Source organism: Pteronotus mesoamericanus, unplaced genomic scaffold, assembly GCF_021234165.1.
Source record: "Pteronotus mesoamericanus isolate MK-2021 breed Mesoamerican mustached bat unplaced genomic scaffold, CSHL_Meso_final contig_52, whole genome shotgun sequence".
In the NCBI taxonomy this organism is placed as follows: Eukaryota; Metazoa; Chordata; class Mammalia; order Chiroptera; family Mormoopidae; genus Pteronotus; species Pteronotus mesoamericanus.
Window position 1 is genome coordinate 9,081,024 of NW_026555189.1, and position 20,605 is coordinate 9,101,628.

The 20,605-nt window shown below is 37.1% G+C and overlaps 1 protein-coding gene across 1 annotated transcript in view; it reads right to left on the reverse strand.

Moving 5' to 3' along the window:
- Window positions 1–20,605, reverse strand: part of PHLPP2 (PH domain and leucine rich repeat protein phosphatase 2) — a 67,891-nt gene that overhangs the window by 24,196 nt on the left and 23,090 nt on the right. Inside the window, exons 4-8 of the mRNA XM_054579221.1 lie at window positions 12,373–12,563; window positions 4,353–4,478; window positions 2,857–3,011; window positions 904–1,050; window positions 292–522 (exon numbers count right to left, since the gene is read on the reverse strand). Of these exons, the coding sequence (XP_054435196.1) occupies window positions 292–522; window positions 904–1,050; window positions 2,857–3,011; window positions 4,353–4,478; window positions 12,373–12,563 (850 nt within the window). The remainder of the gene's footprint in view (window positions 1–291; window positions 523–903; window positions 1,051–2,856; window positions 3,012–4,352; window positions 4,479–12,372; window positions 12,564–20,605) is intronic.

Sequence of the window (20,605 nt, forward strand, 5' to 3'; positions counted from 1 at the left end):
AAGACTGCTAAAATCCAACATTGATAAGGATATGAAATAGGAATCCTCATAAAATGTTGCCGGGGGGTAAGTTAGAATAACCTTTGTCAAAGGCAATTTGAAGTCATTATCATGTGTTACACCTACATCTCATTCATAATCTCTCTGCTAATGATTGAAAAATGAAGCTTTATTACAGCTTTGAAACTATAGCTTTAAAAGCCTAATGTTTTAAGTAAGTCTTTATAAAGAAAAAACTTAAAGGTCCATCAGAGGTCCATCTAAAGAAGATATGGTAACAAATGATCTTACCTTAAATCTACATGTTTGATGTGGCTCATCCTGTTCAGCACCCCTAGGTTTAAAACTTCCAGTCGATTTCCTGCCATAACCACTTTGTCTAACATAGTGAGTTTCTCATAAACCTCGGGAATTTCACTAAAGTTGTTGAAGGAGATTCCCAGGGAGGAAAGCTGTTGCAGATTTCCCAATTCTTCAGGCAAAGTAGTCAGAAAGTTGCCATCAAGACAGAGAGTTTGAAGACTGTAGAAAGAAAACAAAACAAGTATACTTTATGAAAGGTTTTAATTGGAATAGAATTAGAATTATGGATTATAAGTTATGTCACTAATTTATTATGAATCCGATAATGATAAAATGTCCTAAGTTTGTCTACAAAAACTTACTAATAAGATGGCTTATACGTAACTGACATTGACACTCCCTCCAACATTAGAAAGTCAGAGCCTCTGCTGTTGAAGGTGACGAGTCACTGTTGTAGGCAAGAAACTGCCACCAACTAGAATCCTCCTAATTACAGGATTTCAGTGTAGGCGCTCATGGTACTAACTTCATTCCAAATGCCAGACAAGTAACTTATTTTGCAAGGGAAATTAAAAGTCTAGAAAAAGTCGAGATACTTACTTTAGGAGATTGCCAATCTGACTTGGAAGGTCATGAAATCCATTACAGGAAAGATTAAGCTCAGTAAGGGTGGAAATCTCACATAACAATACAGGAAACAACCCAAGTTTATTATGGGACAAGTTCAGGCCCTTCAGCTGAGAAAATCTAAAAAGCAAAGGCATAAATTATATATTTATATTACTGAATGAAAAAGTCACCTATTTTAAATGCTCACCATAGAATTTGATCCACAAATATTTATGAAACACTCGCTCTAATACCAAACATTGTGCACAGCAGCGATGCTAAGATGACCAATGCCAAGTCCAGGCTAACAAGGAAACCAGGTCTAGTGTGTTGGGAGTTCTTCTCTCTTAACCTTAAAAAGGCAGAAGTGAAGAAAAGCTCATGCTGGCACAATTACTTTTCATCAAGTCATACTGATATGCTTGAAACCTTTTCCTTTATTAAATTCCTACATGCAATATAACATACAAAAGTCTTGCAGCAGTTGATCAACTCATGGAGACAGAAATAACTAACAAACATGCAGATCAAATCCCATTATAAGCAACTTCTTTCCTATTGAAATTATGTTGGCTCAAATGTCACTTGAAAGGAATGGGCCATTTATACCAAGCTTAAGATATGTACGTAATATGGAGTTTTACTGTAAGGTGATCTGATATACGACATGAAATAGAAATTAGTAGAGCTTCTGTTTTGTTTGAACAAGTAAAAGTATCTTACACAGTCTTAGCCAGAGGCAGTATCAACCTAAACTGGATCCACAGGAGTCACTTTGGAGTATTATACTTCATTATTATGTACTGACTAGTACAAGATGATAAGGCTGAGGGGATGTTCTCCACAAGGAAGCTCTGCATCATCTGCTTATGGATTTGGATGCTTGACACCTCACTCTAATGCTCTTCTTCCAAATTTTCAACTCTTGATTTCTAATTGTGCTGACATGGAATACTGACTGTGACCTTGGTGCCTTAACTTTTGAATTCTTAACCCAGCCATCAAACTAGATTAACCCTACTTTCACAGCAACTTAAAGGAAATGCTAGAAACATAACTCCTTACAATTATATCTTATTTATTTTTCTATATATCAATATTATTAAAACCATTATCCCCACTACTATAGACTTATACCTCAAAAACTTTGTAAAACGAGATAAAAATAGAGCTTTCTGAAATTTATTCCAGAAACAGCAGTTATTAAGTGTATAAAATGTCACTTCAGTGTGTATTATCTTTTTTAATCACCATGTTAATTTGATTGCTTCAATTTTCAATTTCTCCCCTTCCTACAAGAATCCCAGACAATTACTTACATATTTATTCACTGCCATCCACTTTTAAAGGGAAGAGGGAAGTGACATGAATGGAGGCTGGGAATGGGAAACACACCGGTATTCTCACAAAGGAGATTGAAAATATGTGGGTCATACTACAGTCCCTTAGGAGTGGGGACTATATTAGAGAGAGAAGTTTATTAGAAGAGAGAAGTTTCATAGCTAATAAAAGTCTAGAGAATTGGCAGTAACACAAACAAAGGAAACATAAAAGCCCTCACGTGGGAGTGAAATTCTTAAAATTAGGCCTATTCCCTTTAAGTCATTTATGTTTGATACTTCTGATTCAAAAACTTCCATAAACTGAATCTCTCAATTTACCTTGGCTACTGTCAATAACTTCTATAAAAAGGTAATCCAGATCAATGGCAGCTCAATGCTGCCTCTGTAACAGAAAATTTACACCTATTTTCTGTTTGATAGGGAGGGAATGGAAAATGGGAAAAACTGTGTAAATAAAATGTTTTACTTCCTCTTCAAAGTGGAGGGAAATTTTCAAATATATATATGATGGTAAGCATGTTCACTTCTAAGTATAAACCACTAAGACACTGATTATGATTCATTTTTAATAAGTTAGCCCAGACAGCTATTCTCCACATACTTGTAAAGAGTGTCAAGGCCCCCTGGTCTTTCTAATTGCATGAAGTTGTGTCGCAAGTTGAGGTAGATGATATCTTGACTGTAGAAGAGATGCTCAGGAACCTCCTCAAGGCTGTAACACGAGAGATCAACAGTACTGATCCGCTGGGACACCACCTGAATGAGATTAAAGAAAAGAGCCATCTGAGCTTGTCCTGAATGCTCTCACCCAACATAGTATGAAATGGCATTTACACAAACAAGCACAGATTAAAAATATGGGGAGGCAAAAAAGGTAATGAGATCCAATTATTCATGTATAAAAACCATAAGCTAGAAGGAAAACCCAAAGATATGCTGTAAAGTGTCTATAAGCAAAGGATAAAAAATATAAATCATAAAGATGGAAAAGTAACACTTCATGCAAGAAATAGTTAAGATGATTCAAAATAACTGCAAAACATTGGCTGGGAGCAGTGTGGTATCAAAAGATATGGCTTTTTGTAGCCACATGGGCTGTGTGCTACTTACTGGTATAGTTTCTTCATCTGTTGTGAGGATAAAATTAAATAACCAAGAACATAGCACACTGCTTAGCATGCAAAAGATGCTCAAAAAATATTAATTTCTCAGGATAGAAGAATGGAATAGCTACTAAAAATTGAAACTAGTTTTATTATGAGCAGATATTACTGCACAATATAAGTACAGAAAACTCAGTAACACCAAAACAAGGTTTATATTATTACACAATATAAGTACAGAAAATACAATAAAACCAAAACAAGGTTTATTATTTCTATAATAGTATACTAATAAATCATGCGTTCTAAAATATTGGTCAAAAAAAAAATCACTGGAAAAGTCATTTATGTTATGATGACAGGCCAAATACTGAAGCAATCCTTTATGCAACTACTTAGTTCCACACAAAAAAAATGTGTTAAAATTCTGCAAAGATAACTAGGAGAACAAGAGGATTTGAAAATTGCAATATAGCTTTAAAGCACTTCATCATGACAGGCTAAAAACGCAGAAATTATGTTGAAAAGCTAATTACCCTAAGCACAAAGGAATAATGGTTTGTGACAGGGTCAAAGGTCATGTCCCATCAATAAGTGCAAATCTCAAGTGGATCATCAAGGCTGTGCTAAATACATACAGACCATGAACACTGGGCTACCAGTTAGGGAATGGTTCCATCTGTCACTAGCTACTGTGGTTGAGGGGAAGCCATTTGAATCCCACTCCTTTGAGGATCTACCCCACACACAGAAATGGGATAAAGGTAAATGCACCTGAAAACACTCTCGAAAGCATTTTGTCCTATAAAAATATAAGTAAGTTAAGAATTTGGTGGAATTCCTTGACTTTATTCATTATATACTTAGAAAGACCTACAATAAAATGTATAAGAATTATAATTTGCTCTCTTGGGAGCAAGTTTAGTTTCAAAATACATTTCTATTGGGCTCCTACACTCTTATCTCCACATCATGACATGTGACAGCTTATCACCTTGGATGCTTGCCGCTGCCATCTCTGGTACTCAGCCAAAGTCTCAAAGCTGACATGATAGGTCTGAGCCTGCGCTCCAGCCGAGCTAAACGCAAGGGAGTACTGCCGTCGCTTCACTTCTTCTACCTGAAGAAGAGTAGGAAAGAAAACCAGAACCGACAAAAATTTTAAAATCTTAGTCAAAAAGCAAAGGACAATAGCAAAACAATAACTCAATTTTTAAAAATAAGCAAAGGGTCTGAACAGACATTCTCCAAAAGAGAGAGAAATGGCCAAAAAACACATGAAGTGATGGCATAAGTTATTAGATAAATAAAAATCAAAACCATGAGATACTACATCACATCCACTAGGATGGCTACAATAAAAAACAGAGATAGTAAGTGTTGGGTAACAAGTATAGCAAGGAAGTGGAGGAACTGGAACCCTCATGCCCTGCTGGTGAGAATGGGAAATGGTGCAGCTACATTGGGAAATAGGCCGAAAGCTCCTCAAAATATTAAACATAGAGTAAGCATGTAACCCAGCAATTCCACTCCTAAGTATAGGCCCAAAAGAACTGAAAACATACATCCATACAAAACTTAAACCTAAATTAGAGCAGCATTATTCACAGACGTGGAAACAACCCAAATGTCCATCAATAGGTAAAAGTATAACAATGTGGTATATCCATGCAGTAAATTAGCCATAAACAGGAATAAAATATTGATACATACTACAATATGTATAAACCTTGAAAACATTATGCTAACTAAAAGAAAAGTCACAAAAACCATACATTGTATGATTCCATTTATATGAAATGTCCAGGTTCAGCAAATCTGTAGAGACAGAAGGTAGATTAACAGATGATGAGAGCTGGGGAAATGATGGCTAAGGAGTGTGAGGTTCTTTTCAAGGTCATGAAAATATTCTAAAATTGACTGACGTAATGGTTGCACATCTCTGTAAATATATTAAAAACTATTAAATTGTACACTTTAAATGGGTGAGTTGTATGGTATCTTAATTATATCTCAATAAAACTGTTTAGAAAAAGCAAAAGGACACTTAAGTATGTTGAAAGAGTAGCATTCGTAAGTCATAATCATGGGTATATTTATTATTCTTTAAGTCACAAAAGAGTCTCAATTTGATATTTAAATATTTGTTCAATGAATACACTGTACTGTTCTGGGGACACAACGGGAAAGAACAAAGCCTCTGCCCTCCGTGGAGTTTATATTTGACAGGGAAAAACACTCTAACACGAAAACTGTGACATGATGCGGCAAGGCATGATGTAAGATACAAAGCCTGTCCAGAAAGTATCCACCCATGTACTATGAAAAATAGAGACATTTATTGAAGAAGATACAAGATACAAGAAATATTTTACAGAGGACAATGACACCTCAGTCCCCTTCAAAGTTGGCACCTTGGGACCTCACACAGTTCTCCCAATCACCATCAGCTGCCCCGTCATATTTTCCTGAATCTCACTGACAGTCTGAAATCTGTTCCCTTTCAAAGGTGATTTTAGTTTTGGGAAAAGCCAGAAGTTGCAGGGCACCAAATCTGGGCTGTAGGGTGGCTGAGTCACCTGGGTGATTTGATATTTTGCAAAAAAAATTCACTAGACATGATGTATGAGCAGGTGCATTGTCATGATGAAGCTGCCAATCACCAGTTACCTATAGCTGTGGCCTTCTGAATCATCTGAATAGTTTCCACAGAGAAATGTTCAAGCTTAATGCAAAATATGATGCAGATTCGTTGCTCTACTGGCTCTGTCATTTTGAATGCAGCAACCACAGAGTACACCTGCTCACTCAACAGCATCTAATGCTCCCAATAACTAGAACAATGAGGTCATCATTGTTCATGCATGCACATTCCAGTCCATTCTCTTTGGCTGCCAGGTTACATCAATGTCATTCACACCATTCTCATTATATTAACAATGGCTGGACTTTTTCTGGACAGACCTTCATATAATGAGTAACAGAAAAATAAAGCAGGGTAAAGGCTTGAAGGGGAACAGAGTAGGCAGTCTGAATGATGAACAGAGAAGTCAGGGAAGGACTCACTGAGGAGGTAACGTGTGAACAAAGAACCTAAGGGGGTCAATGAGCAAAGCAAGGAAACCTCCTGAGGGAGAAGCAGCAACGCAAGTACTAGTCCCTGTGATGCAAGAATTTGTCCTGTTTCAGAACAGGAGTCTCCAGAACAGGCCCATGTGAGAAGAGGCAAAGTTTCCACTTTAAAGGTTAGACTGCTCCAACCATTTCCCCTAACACTCGGGCCAATTGGAGGTAGCTGCCTGCCTGCAATGGTGCCCTGGCCTGCTTTTGGACTCACCTCATCCCTTACTCACTAGGTGCTGGGCTAGATGCCATTTCTGACTTCCTACAGGGTTGAACTGGAGAGAGAGGAAGGACAGGGAATATTAAGCCCAAAGGTTGGTACTAGACTAGCAGTCGTAACCTGATTTCACGTTCTCCAAACCCAAGCAAATTTTAAAGGGAACTTAAAAGCAGATTTCAATGGGTCCTTCTGAGGATTCGTTGGATTACCCCCACCCCAATCCAACCAATAACAGCTTCTTACTTACAGATCTCTTGACCTGGCTCATGAATGTTATTCAAGCAACTGGCCACTTTTTCCTCAGACCCCAAAGAATCTGGTGGTCCTTTTATAGCTTGTCCTCAGTGAAGCCTGTTTGCCCCTCCAGGTGGCCCTACTGGACATGTTCTAAGAGAATCCACGCCCTCAGACACTGGCTCTTGATCTCTTTCCACCCATCTGAGTCACAAGCTGACAAACCCAAGAAGTGCACAATGATCCCAATGCATGAGCTAGGTAGGCTCTTTGCTCTGTCACCAAAGCAGCTGGGGAGTCTATTTCTTGTCCTCAAGACTTCCTGGTCAGAAGGCAGGACACCAGCCCATTGTGTCCCCCTTATTGCAGGGGACCTGTATCAAGCTCTCTTGAGTCCTTCTGAAACTTCTGTCACCAGGCTTGAAGGAAGAGAAAGAAACCTCCTAATTCCCATTTGGGATAGTGGTTTTGAAGAAAGCACAATAGCTTTCTTCAAAGAAATTCTCTTCCAGATTCAACAACCCAACCCATATAGCTTTGATGAGGATGAAGTCGTTTTAAAGTTATGGAACCACTTACATCTTTGTCTGACATCTGATTTGTTATACTGTAGCTACTGAATGTTGGTGAATCAGCTGGAAATTTCGAAGTTATATTCATAATCATTAGGTTTCTGGTGCTGAGTAAAGAGTGAATCAAGTGGGAGAAACATAAACTACTTTAAGCAAAAAAAGAATCATATTTAGAAAAAGATCCAGGCTCTGGTAGGGTAAGCACTGTTTTGATATGGCAAGGTTGTAGAGTTCAATCCTCAGTCAGGACTCATACAAGAATCAACCAAAGAATGCATAAATAAGTGGAACAACAAATTGATGTCTCTCTCTCTCTACCCACCTCCTTCTCTCTCTCTCAAATCAATTTTAAAAATCTAATAAAATTAAATAATATTCATAACTTTTGATTGTGATGCTCACAACATAAACATTTTTCTTAGTAACAGATCACTGCAATTGAATGAGTTTGTGTCAAAATAAAGCATCTTATTGCTATAAGATGAATAATATTGTTTTAGAATAATCTTCCCTTTTAAGTATTATGGGGTGTTGACACAGAAAAATATAGTCATATAATGTCATACTGAGAAAGGTTTACATATCTCCCACTAGCGGTTAATTTGTCAACTTTCTGGATAATAATGTTAATTATTACATCATATATATTGAGACTATATTGTAAAATATGTACAACTTCAGAATTATTGAATATTCATGGTGAAATGTTTCTTTCATTAATTTGTAGTGAGCCTTTTTATCCCTACTAATGCTTTTGCATTAGTCTTTTTTGGGAGGTAAATTTTATTGAAGCATAATTTACATAAAATTTGTGGAGTTTTTAAAAAATTCACTGATTCTATGTGAACACTTAAATTTTTATAAATGAATATAACTGTAAATCCCACCACCCCCCAAATTTCCCTTGTGTCATTTTGCAGTCAATCCCCTTCCCTCCATAACCTGATAATCAGTGATCTGTTTCCTATCAGCACAGTTTTGACTTTGTTAGAATTTCTTATAAATGGAATCATACAATAAAAGGACTTTTGTACTTGGCCTCTTTCACTTAGAGTAATCCTTTTGAGCTTCATCCTTGTTCTTGTTTGTACCAACAGTTCATTCCTTTTTATTGCTCAGTAGTATTCTACTGTATGGATACGCCAAATCTATTTATCATCAGTCAATGAACACTTGGGGTTGTTCTGGTTTTGGGCAATTATTCACTTAAAGTCTTTATGAAGGTATATATTCATTTCCCAACACCTAGCAGAATCGCTGGGTCATCTGATAAGTGTATATTTAACTTTATGGGAAACAAAACGAAAAAGGTTTCCAAAGTGACTGCATTCCAACCAAAAATATGAGTGTTCCAGATGCTCCCCATCTTTGTTAAACTTGGTTTAACAGTCTTTTAGTTTTACTCATTCTAGGGGTATGGAGTCTCTAACTGAGATTTTAATTTGCATTTCTCTAGTGACTAATGATGTTGAGAATCTTTTCATGTGTTTGTCATTTGTATATCTTATTTGTTAAAGGGTCTGTTCAAATCTTTAGCTCAGTTTTTCACTAGGTTATTTGTCTGTCACTGTGCTGTAATAGTTTTTTATATAGTCTGGATACAAGTCCTTTGTTGCTTATAAACTTTTATGTAAACGTTTTGTATGATGTTAATACAGCCCTACCAATTTTATTTTGGTTGCTATTTGACTTCCGTAATTTTTACACCGTTTTTATGTTCAACCTTCTAAGTTTTAGGTATCTCTTAACAGCAAGGAGTAAAATTTAAATAACCTATCACAATTACTGTGATTACTGATATCTTTGGATTTATTTCTATTACTATAATTTGTGATAATTTACCATGCTAATTATTTTGCTTTTTTCCCAACTCTTTTCCTCTCTTCTTTTAGCATTACAGATACTTTATATTCTCTTTTCCCTCTCTACTTTTAGTGGTCATCCTTAAATTTTTTAAGCTTATACTTCACAATTTTTCTAATGAAGATTAAAGTTACTTGGTGTTTCTATCCTCTTATCCCAAGAATACACCGCACTTTAATTACAGAACATACCATCACATCCTGAATATTGTTCAGGGTAATTTGAGCTCTTGTAGTTGACATTCATAATTAAGACATAAAAGTTTTTAGCCCTGGCTGGTGTGGCTCAGTGGACTGAGCACCGGCCTGCGAACCAAACGGTTGTCAGTTCGATTCCCAGTCAGGGCACACACCTGGGTTGCAGGCCATGTCCCCAGTTGAGGGCACATGAGAGGCAACTACACATTGATGTTTCTCTCCCTCTCTTTCTCTGTCCCCTCCCCTCTGTCTAAAAATAAATAAATATGATATTTAAAAAATATATAATAAATGTTTTTAAAACTTTTTACAATCAGTATTAAATTTACCACCATATCAATGTCTGTATTTATTGTTTCTAATATCATATACCTTAGCTGGCTATAAAACATAGGTTCATATTTATTTTCTTTCAACAATTTTGTAGTCTTCTAGCACATATTGTTGATGAAAAGACCACTGTCAGCCTGTCAAGTCTTTGTAGATAATCTTTTTCTCTCTAGAAGCTTTTATTATTTGCTCTTTGTCCTTTGTGTTCTGCAATGTGTCTAAGTATAGATTTATTTTTATTTATCCTCCTTAGTTCCCAGTGTACTTTCCATCTGAATGCTCATTTGTCTTTACTTCTAGAAAAACTTCAATCATTATTTCTTCAGATAGTGCTTCTCCATTCTCCTCTACTCTCTTCTCTGGAACACCTACTAGTGTGTACCAGCACCTCCTTTAAAGGCCCATATGCAGGGCCCAGCAGAAGTAAGGCCTGCTTGAGTGTGCTTGGTAGGGTAATAACATAGGCGTAATAATTTAGTTTTAATTCGAACATTTCACCTAGAATATCACATGGTGTGCTTGAATGTGATATTGTTATGTTGCAGAATTACCTGCTTATAATTTTGTAATAAAAGATCTTATAATAAAAAAGGCACATTATTTGTGCTGGTCTCTTTATATATTTTAATCCTTACCAGAGGATATGGTTTTTATTGATTTTTTGAGAGAGACGAGGGGATGAGAGAGAAACTTTAATCAGTTACCTTCCATATCCACCCCGACTAGACATCGAACCCACAACCTAGGTTGTGCCCTGATCAAGAATAGAACCTGCAACCTTTTGGTGTACAGGATGATGCTCCAATCAACTAAGCCCCCCAGCCAGGGTGGTTCTTTTATATTTTTATCTCTGAAATTCTTCAGTATATCAACTAATTGTATTAAGCTGTAAAACAGTGGCCAAACAAAAAGTCCATAACTGGTACAGCAGCTCCATAATGGCACCAAAACCTAAGTGCCTTCTACTTTCCAAATGACCACACTCAGCATATGCCTGCTATTCCCATTCACCGTATGACTGGTCCACCTCCAACACTGAGGGGCTATGGCATCCATGCCTGTCCCATTTTAAAGGACTTTCCCAAAAGTACCACCTGAAAACTTTTGTTTGTATCTACTAGTCACCACTAGCTACAAGTAAGGTTGGACAGATAAATTTTTGATCTCAGTCATACTGCCACACTAAAAAAGAAAAAATCCCTTCCATTAGTGAGGGAAGAGAGAGAGTGGACAAGAATTACTTGAATGGAAGGTTCTTTTCCTTTCTCTTTCTTTCTCTGTGTCTTATACTTCCTCTCCACCAACTCCCAACCTTGCCCTCACTCACTTCCTTCCCTTTGAAGAAATTTTACTTGCTTTCTTCATTCAGTTCTTTAGCACCAGGACCAGGTCTTGTACTGGTAGTGGCGAGTTCCTGCCACATCATTGACACTGGAATTACACACATTCATTCCTTAAGCCAGTTGGGGTTTGTTCATTTCCTGATCATAGGCCATATAATTGGGTCCTCTCACTTCTTTGGGACTATAGCTAGAAATGAGCCTTGGTTCCAGTGAGTGGTTAACAGCAGTTTCTGGTTTTGCTTTTTGGTTGTTGGTGTTTTTTATTTTCCGGCTGTATTTCAGAAGCAAAGAGTACCACTCACTTTCCAGCTTTAAGCAATAAAACAGCACCAGGTCCCTCATCATGTGCAGAGCACTTTTAGATCCAAATTCTTATAGGAGCTGAATTCCTGGGTGGCCACAGTCTTTCAGACCCAGAGCCCAGAAGGCCCTCATATTCAGACCTACTCACCACTTACACTTCTGTTCTATATTCCTAAGCCCAGCTGTATCTTTTTATAAATTTATCTTTTTATCATACATATTCCATCTACACTGCTATGTATCTGGGTCAGATTGGATGTTTCAAAGCATGAATTCACAGTCATTCTGTCTGGAGGTTCTCTTAAATTCAGATTTCCTATGATGGGGAATCCTCTAGTACAGATGCAAGAAATGACACATCTCCATGGCTGCTGGATGGGAGCTTATGACTACCCCAGAGTCTGAATTTTAGTTTAATGGGGGAAAAGGAGACACTGAAAAGAATCTATATCGGTGATAGATAATGGCAGCTACTTCTAGTTTCCAAAAGCAGCTTCTAGTGTTAGCATCTTCTGTTTGCTCTTGGTGTTACCAGTGCCTACCAGTGGAAACAGGAGTATCGGCAGGATTTGGAGCATGGATACAGACCTCCGAGAAAGTCTGTGATGCAAATAAACCTGTTTTATGCTTAAAAGCCTGAGTCAGTTTCTTTCATTTAAGCATAAGAACTCTAAAAGACAAATTTTGTGATGTAATCATTAATAATTGTTCATGTTGTCTTCTTTTAAAAGATGTGGAAAATGTGGAAAAGCTGTAAAAAGCATATGTGATTTTTTTTTAAATTAAGATGATCAAATGAAGAATAATAATTTCTCTTTTTGAGTCTTACCTTTCCCCCAACCAGAGGTAAAATGTGCATCTTTCCAGTTTGACAATCCTTCACTGAGGAAACGATGAGGCAGGTGCCACAGAGAACAACTAGGCGTTCAGCCCACTTATGCAGTTGGGTCTTCCCTTTGCGTACATTATAGATGCCAGAGAGGAGGATTCGATCCAGATGATCCATCTGGCATGGTTTTTCTAAAAAGAAAACAGTACTTCAGAAGCCATAATTTAAGTAGGATAAGAACACTAAAAGGGAAAAAGAAAGTAATATATGTCAACATTCAGCAACCTTGTTTATAGATGTGAGCAACCAAGAAATGTAAGTATTACAAAATAAGATCTCAGTTCTAAAACATCCATCACTAGTTATATAATGGGAGTACTATGAATTTTGGTTTAGAGAACAAGGTTTTATTTTGGATGCCATTATTCATTCTTCTTTCAACAACAGCTATATCTCCATTACACAGAGAAAGTAGAGCAGAGCGGTTAAGATCTTGGACCTGGGAGCCAGACATTCAGTCCTGAGTTTGAATCCTGGTTCAGCCACTTGCTTTGTTTTCTTGAACTACTTAATCTCACTGAACTTGACTTTCCTGATCTATACCATTTCGATCTTAATAGTGCGACTTACCTTAAGGCGGTTCTTATAAAAATTAAGATAATGAATATAAAGTACTAAGCATAGTTTTAGGTATAAAAGTAGTATGGAATAAACAACAGCCACTATTGTTTGATTAGTCTATTCTAGAAGGAAGAAATCACTATCCCAATCATGGTGACTGAAGTTAAATGTGCATGTAAGAACATCTCCTTGATATGACTGAGATATAGTGAAAAAAAACGGCACATTTAGACAGAACAGATGTTGCTGGTTAAAGCAATACTAAAAACAGACAACGAATGTACTCTACACAGAAATGAACAGGAGCAGCAATAATATGAGATGGTGCACACAGCAATAAAATGGGAGTTCAGAAAACTGGGCTGTATTTTGATATTATAATCATTACATAATCGAACTTTGGGCATCACTTTGCCTTAACTGTGTGTTTCCATATATAATATAAGGAAGTCGGCTAGATTACTTCAGAGTTTTTAAACTTTGTATATCAACACAAGATATACGGTATAAGGAAATTGACTAGATTACGTCAAAGCCTTTAAATTTTGTATGTTAACACTAGATACATGGGAGAGCTATTTCTCCTTCTACTCTAGGCCAGTCTTTCATCTATACTCTAAATTCCGCCTTGCTCAGGAGGTTGGTTCTTGTCTCTTCTCACCTTCCAATTCCACCCTTCTTGTTTCCATTAAAGCTATAAAAGCACTCAAGTTTTCTCCTACTCCCACTCAGGCTCAACTGCAGAATTTCCTTAGTTCCCTGATTCTCCAATTTTTTATGTCCAAAAGTTATCTGACTTAGTTTAAAATGCAGAATACCAAAACCCACCCACAGAGAGTCTAATCCAGAGAGAGGGTCTGGGATGGCACATAGGAAAATATTATTTTAACAATTATCCCAGGTAATTTAAATACAGATGGCCCACAAACCATAATTTGAGAAACTCAAAATTATTAGTTTACCATTTTGAGGCTCTTTTCTTCTCATTTTTGCTTCTCTATTAGCTGTCTCTATCATCTCACCACCTACTTACTCAATTTTTTTCAATCTGGCTTCCCTCACCCAAAGTGCACAACTCACATGTTGGTAATGGCCCTCAAATTGCTACCTCCTGCCCCAATCTTCCCTTAGTTCAAATCTCATATATCCATTTGCCCACCAGACATGTCAAGCAGACATCCCCATTCACTTCAGATTTACAAATTCAAAAGCAGTATCAGACTAGAAAGAAAGAAGTAAAAACTATCTCTATTCACAAATGATATGATCTTATATACAGAATATCTTAAGCCACAAAATGACTGCTATAACTAATAAATGAATTCGGCAAGGTTGCAAGATACAAGATTTTGTTTAAGATCTATAGTATTTCTGCCCTGGCCTGAGGTGGCTCAATTGGTTGGAGTGTTGCCCCATGCACCAAAATGTTGTGGGTTCAATTAACAGTAAGGGCAAAAACCTAGGTTGAGGGTTTGATCCCTGGTCAGGATGCATATGGGAGGCAATGTTTCTCTTTCACATCAACATTTCTGCTTCTCTCTCTCTCTCTCTCTCCCCACACTCTCCCCCAACCCCTCCCTCTCTCTAAGATCAATAAATACATTCTCAGGGATTTTTAAAAAATGGTATTCCTATGTACCAGGAATAAACAATTCAAAAGTGAAATTAAGAAAGTTATTATAGCCCTGGCTAGTTTGGCTCAGTGGATTGAGTGCAAGCCTGTGGACCGAAAGGTTGCCCATTTGATTCCCAGTTAGGGCACATGCCTGGGCTGTGGGCCAGGTACCCAGTTAGAGGTGGACAGGAGGCAACCAACAGATGTTTCTCTCATACATCTATGCTTCTCTCCCTCTCTTTCTCTTTCCTTTCCCCTTTCTCTAAAACTAAACATTTTTAAAAAATCTATTGTTATTACCATAGCAATAAAAAATAAAATTAAGACAATGCAAAATTTTTACAGTGAAAACTACAAAATACAGCTGATGGAAATTAAAGAAAACCTAAATAAATGGAACGATATCCAGTGTTCATAGGTTGAAAGACAATATTGGTAAGATGGCAAAACTCCCCAAATAGATTTACAGATTCAGTGTAATCCTTACTAAAATTCTAGCTACTCTCAGGTTAGAAATTGACAAACTGATTCTAAAAGTCATATAAAAATGCAATGAACTCAAAATAGCCAAAATAATCTTGAAAAGGAAGAAAATTGGAGGACTCAATTCCCCAATTTCAAAACTTAATACAAACCAAACACCTGGCATATAAAGTACAATACTGACATAAGGACAGATATAAAGCAATGGAATACAATGAAGAATTCACAAATAAACCCCCACACTTACGAACAACTGATTTTTGACAAAGGTGCCAAGATAACCAAAGGAGAAAGAAGAGTCTTTATCAACAAATGGTGATGGGATAACTGAATATCCACATGCAAAAGAATGAAGCTGGATCGCTAACCACACAGCATATACAGAAATTAATTCAAAATGTATCACAGACCTACACGTAAGAACTAAAACTACAAAACTTTTAGAAAACGCAGAAATAAATCTTGTGACTATAGATTAGGCAATGGTTTCTTAGATCCTAACACAAAGCGCACAAGTGACAAAAAAGAAAACAGTGGGCTTCATCAAAAATAAAAACTGTCGTACTTTAACAGACATCAAGAAAGTGAAAATATGACTCATAAAATAGGAGAGAATATTGGCAAAGCCATGTATATAAGAGACTTGAATCTACATAAAGAAGAGTTACAATTCAGCAACAAAAAGATAACTAAAAAATGGGCAAAGGATAGTAACAGGTATTTCTCCAGAGAAGATATACAAAAGACCAACAAGCACATGAAAAGATGCTCAACTTCATTAGTTATTAGATAAGTGCAAATCAAAACCACAATGAATTCATACCCACTAGAATGACTGTAATCAAAAAAGACAAACAGTAACAAGAGCTAGTGTAAATATAAGGAAACTGGAACCCTCGTACATTACTGTGGGATTATAAAATTGTGTAGCCACTTTGGAAAACAGTCTGGCATTTTCTCAAAAGGTTAAATGCAGAGTCAACATATAACAGAGCAATTCCACTCCTACAAGAGAAATGAAAATACACATCCACACCAAAATTTGTACACAAATCTTCACAGTAGCATTCATTATAGCCACAAAACTAGAAACAACCCAAATGTCCATCAACTGATGAATGCATAAAGAAAATGTGGGATATCCACAGAATGAAATATTATTTGATCAAAAAAAGATATTAAGTACTGGTGTGTGCCACAACATGGAGTAACAGAGGAAACATTATGCTAAGTAAAAGAAGCCAGCCACAAAAAGCCAAGTATATATGATTCCATTTAAATGAATTGTTCAGAATAGGAAAAGCTATAAAAGACAGAAAGTAGATTTGTGGTTGCCAGGGGCTATAAGAGTGGGGAATGGGGAATGACTGCTAATGGATGTAAGGTCTCATTTTACAGTGAAGAAAACATTTCAGAATTAAATAGTGGTGATGGTTGCACAACTCTCCGAATACATTAAAAAACACTGAATTGTATACTTTTAAAGGGTGAATTTTATGACATGTGAGTTATATCTCAATACAGCTGTTTTTTAAATCTCACTATTTTCCCCAAACCTGACATTGCTTTTATATTCCCCAACCTGGTTAACAGCATCATTTACTACAAAGTTCTACTAAATTATATAAAAATGGGACTCCATTATAAATTATCATGCTTCCAAATTGCTTAACAGTCTCTTTTAAAGTTTACTTGAAACAGATGTTAAATCAACTGATGTATAATTCTTTGAGTCTCTTTTTTTCTTGGCTTTATTTCTTTGCATGTTTTATTACTGTGAAAAATCCTAAGTCTACCCACATCACCACTCTCAGAAGGGAACATTCAATTCTGTACTTTTTAACTGAACTCAATATATTTGAATTAATTAAATTCAATCAATTTGAATATTTTAGAAATAAGGTCTTTAATGCTTTATTTATTTTTCAATTACAGTTGAGTTTCAACATTATTTTATATTAGTTTCAGGTATACAGCATAATGGTTAGACATTTATATAATTTACAAAGTGATCCCTCAGATAAACATGCTGTTTTATTATTAATTTTGGAGGGTTTGTAAACATCCAGAGTGCCTCAAGTCTCTTATTTTCTGAAAGTGATTAAAAAAACAGAATGAAGTTCTAATAATAATTTGAAATGTCTAATAGTTCTAATTAAAAACTAGTTTTCCAGGCTGAAAAGCCAAAATTCTAAGTGGGAAAGTAGGGATAATTTTAATATCCTTATATATCTATACTCTCAAATGTTCTTTAAAGAAAGTGAACAGCTTTTATAATTTAAAAAAAACATTTCTAAAGAGAGAATCAAGGGCAACCCCGTAGCAATGAGTACCTCCACTGCCCATAGCAAAATATCTAAATGTCATTTTTCATTAAAATGAACTATGAGTCCTTAAAAAATGTTCTATTCCCACTCTGAGTCAGACAATAAAAAGAACAGCTTAGGACATTTTGTTTTGCAAGAACTTGATGGAAAATCCAGAATACTATCAAAGACTACTGGAGTCATATTGGAGGGACATAGAAACCAACTGAAAAGAGCTCCCAATTGCCAAGATCAGACAAAGTGAGCATCAAAAGGAATGGCTGTAATGGATAATAGACCTCCGGTCAAGATGGAGCCATAGATGGACTCCTTGTGCAACCACAAAAAGGAATTAAAACTAAATCTCAAAACAAGTAATATCCAGAACTGTCAGAAAATCGAACTGTATGGAACTTCAACAACCAAGGATTTAAAGAAGCCACATTCATCCAGATGGGTAGGCGGAGTAGAGATGCAGAGATGTGGAGATGGGATGGAGAGGTAAGGAGACACAGTATGGCGCAGAGTGGAGGTAGCGGAACCAGCAGGGTGGTCCCACATTCACAGGTGGATAAAAATTGGGAGGGATACCTTGGAAGCAGGGGATCCAGCCCCAGACCAGACCACAGAGCCCAGAGATGCAATGCTGGGATGATAAACCTCCCAAACTTCTGGCTGTAAAAACCAGCAGGGGTTGGAGCATGGAGGAAATTGCCAGATTTTCAGGGGGCTCTGCTTAAAGGGCCCATATGGTCTTAAAATGTAAGCAAACCCACCCACTATGGGATTTGGCACCAGGGCAACAGCTGGAAGGGTGGCAGTTGCATACAGGGAGTGGGTGAAGTGACTGGAAATAGAGCAAGTGCTGGGCAACTCCCAGAAACGAGGCAGCAGCACAGTCCCTCCCTCTAAGGCCTCCCCTCCACACAGAGCCATAAAGTAGGAGAGGGGAGAAAGGGTAAAAGATGCAGGGACTAAAAAGCATAATTGGGCCCTGGCTGGTGTGGCTCAGTGAATTGAGCACTGGCCTGCAAACCAAAGGGTCACTGGTTCAATTTCCAGTCAGGGCACATGCCTGGGTTGAAGGCCAGGTTCCCAGTAGGGGGTGCACGAGAGGCAACCACACACTGATGTTTCTCTCCCTCTCTTCCTCCCTCCCTTCCCCTCTCTAAAAATAAATAATTTTTAAAAATCTTTTTTTTTAAAAAGCATAATTGGTAGGTATACAAAATAGGGAGATGTTAAGAATAGTATAGGATATGGAGAAGCCAAAGAACTTATATGCATGACCCATGGACATGAACTAAGGCAGCGGGGGGTGGGGGGGGGAATTGCCAGAGGAAAGGGGGTATGGAGTAGAGGGGCACAAATGGGGAAAAATTGGGACAACTGTGATAACATAATCAATAAAATATACTTAAAAATAAAAGGATAATAAAGCACTATTAAGAATACAAAAAGAAAAAGAATGGCTGTAATAATCTAAAATAAATATATACCAACCCAGATCATAATGATACTCAAAACAAACACAGAATAAACAATGAAGTCATACAGATGGACTGTGAATATGAACTGAAAACCAAAACAGTAAAGCTTCTAGAGAATAAAGAAAAAACGTTAAATTGTACTATATTAAAATGAAGTACTTCTTGGTTCTGAGTAAATGGAGAAAGCACATTGTACCCTGTCTCTCCACTGAATGCACCTGTAAATCTGGACAGAGTACACGGATCAGCTATATGAAGACCCTAAAAATTAGGAGAGAAGAACAGAATTTGAAATACCACCTAACCAATGGTGAGTTTACCATTTTTTCTTCCTCTGACATCCTCCAGTCAGGACTCAAGAAAGCCCAAAACCCAGAAGTGGACAATGGTATAGACAGATAGCTCGAGGAGAAGCCCTCAAGTTCTGCCTTGAGGAGTAGTAAGGAGGTCTCCTAACACTCACAGAAAGTGGGGAAATTCCTCATTTCTTCTTTTTATTCCCCCTTTTCTTCATTTTGTCAAACCCCATCCCCCTGCCTGGCTGCAAGGGTGGGGGGACACTGGCACCTAAAAACTCTGAGGGGGGTGAACTTCCTTTCCTCTCTGATTGGAAGATCCGCAGTCCCAAGAGAGTGGGGTAAAACTTGTTGCACTTTCTGTCTCCTGCCTCTGAGCCATGGAGTATGAATGCAAATGTGGGAAGCACGCAGCCAGGTAGGTGAAAGTCCCAGGACACCATGAACAGAAAGGAGCTCTAGGACTCTGGAAAACGATCCCATACTGTTGTTGATAAACTGGGCTCAGCCTTGAGGTACACAAGAGTCAATGTGATCCTAAACAGCATGCCAAAATCTCTGAAAACTGGAATAAGGGACAGAACCAGAGGGAGAAAAGAAAGTACAATGCTTAAAAATCATTTGAAGAAATAATGGATGAGAAGTCCCCAAGCGAAAGACTTAAATTTACAGATTCAAGAAGTTCAGTGAACCCTAAAAAGGATAAACCCAAAGAAATTCAAGCCCAAACATTTCATAATCAAACTGTGGAAAAATTAAAGGCTAAGAAAAAAAATTTGACAGACGACAGAGAAAGAGTGAAGCACTATTTATACCTGAACAATTCAAGTGACTGCATGAAGGTAGGGTATGCAGGAGCTTTCTGTACTATCTTTCCAAATGCTCTGGAAATATTAAGCTGGCACAAAATAAAAAGTTGAAGAGACAAATAATTAAATATTGGCTGATACATTAGGGGTAAAAACGAAATAATCACTTACATTTAAAGAATAAAACAGGCAACCTCAAAACAAATTTCAAATTTGCAATAAGATCCCCATACAACACAAAATGCTTCTGCTATTTGAAGTATTTGAGCAGAAACCTTTGAGAAGCAGGGGTGGCTAAGCAATTTCACCATCTGGTTTTGTGACCCCAAACCAGTCTTATATCTTTAGGCCTTAGTTTCCCAAGTTTAAGACTGAGAAATTGGATTGGATGATCCCTATTCTTTCCCAGTTCTCTAAACTCCTTCTCCAACAACTAAATGGTGGTGTTATCTTAGAAGTTAAAAGAATGAAATGTGGAACCAGACAGATTTATGTGCTTCCTAACTATGCTATTTGACTAGGGCAAGTTGCAACCTCTCTGGAATGATAAAATATGTAGAGTACTTTGCACTTTAGAAAGTGCTCAGATGTAACGCGGGTATAAAACAAATAT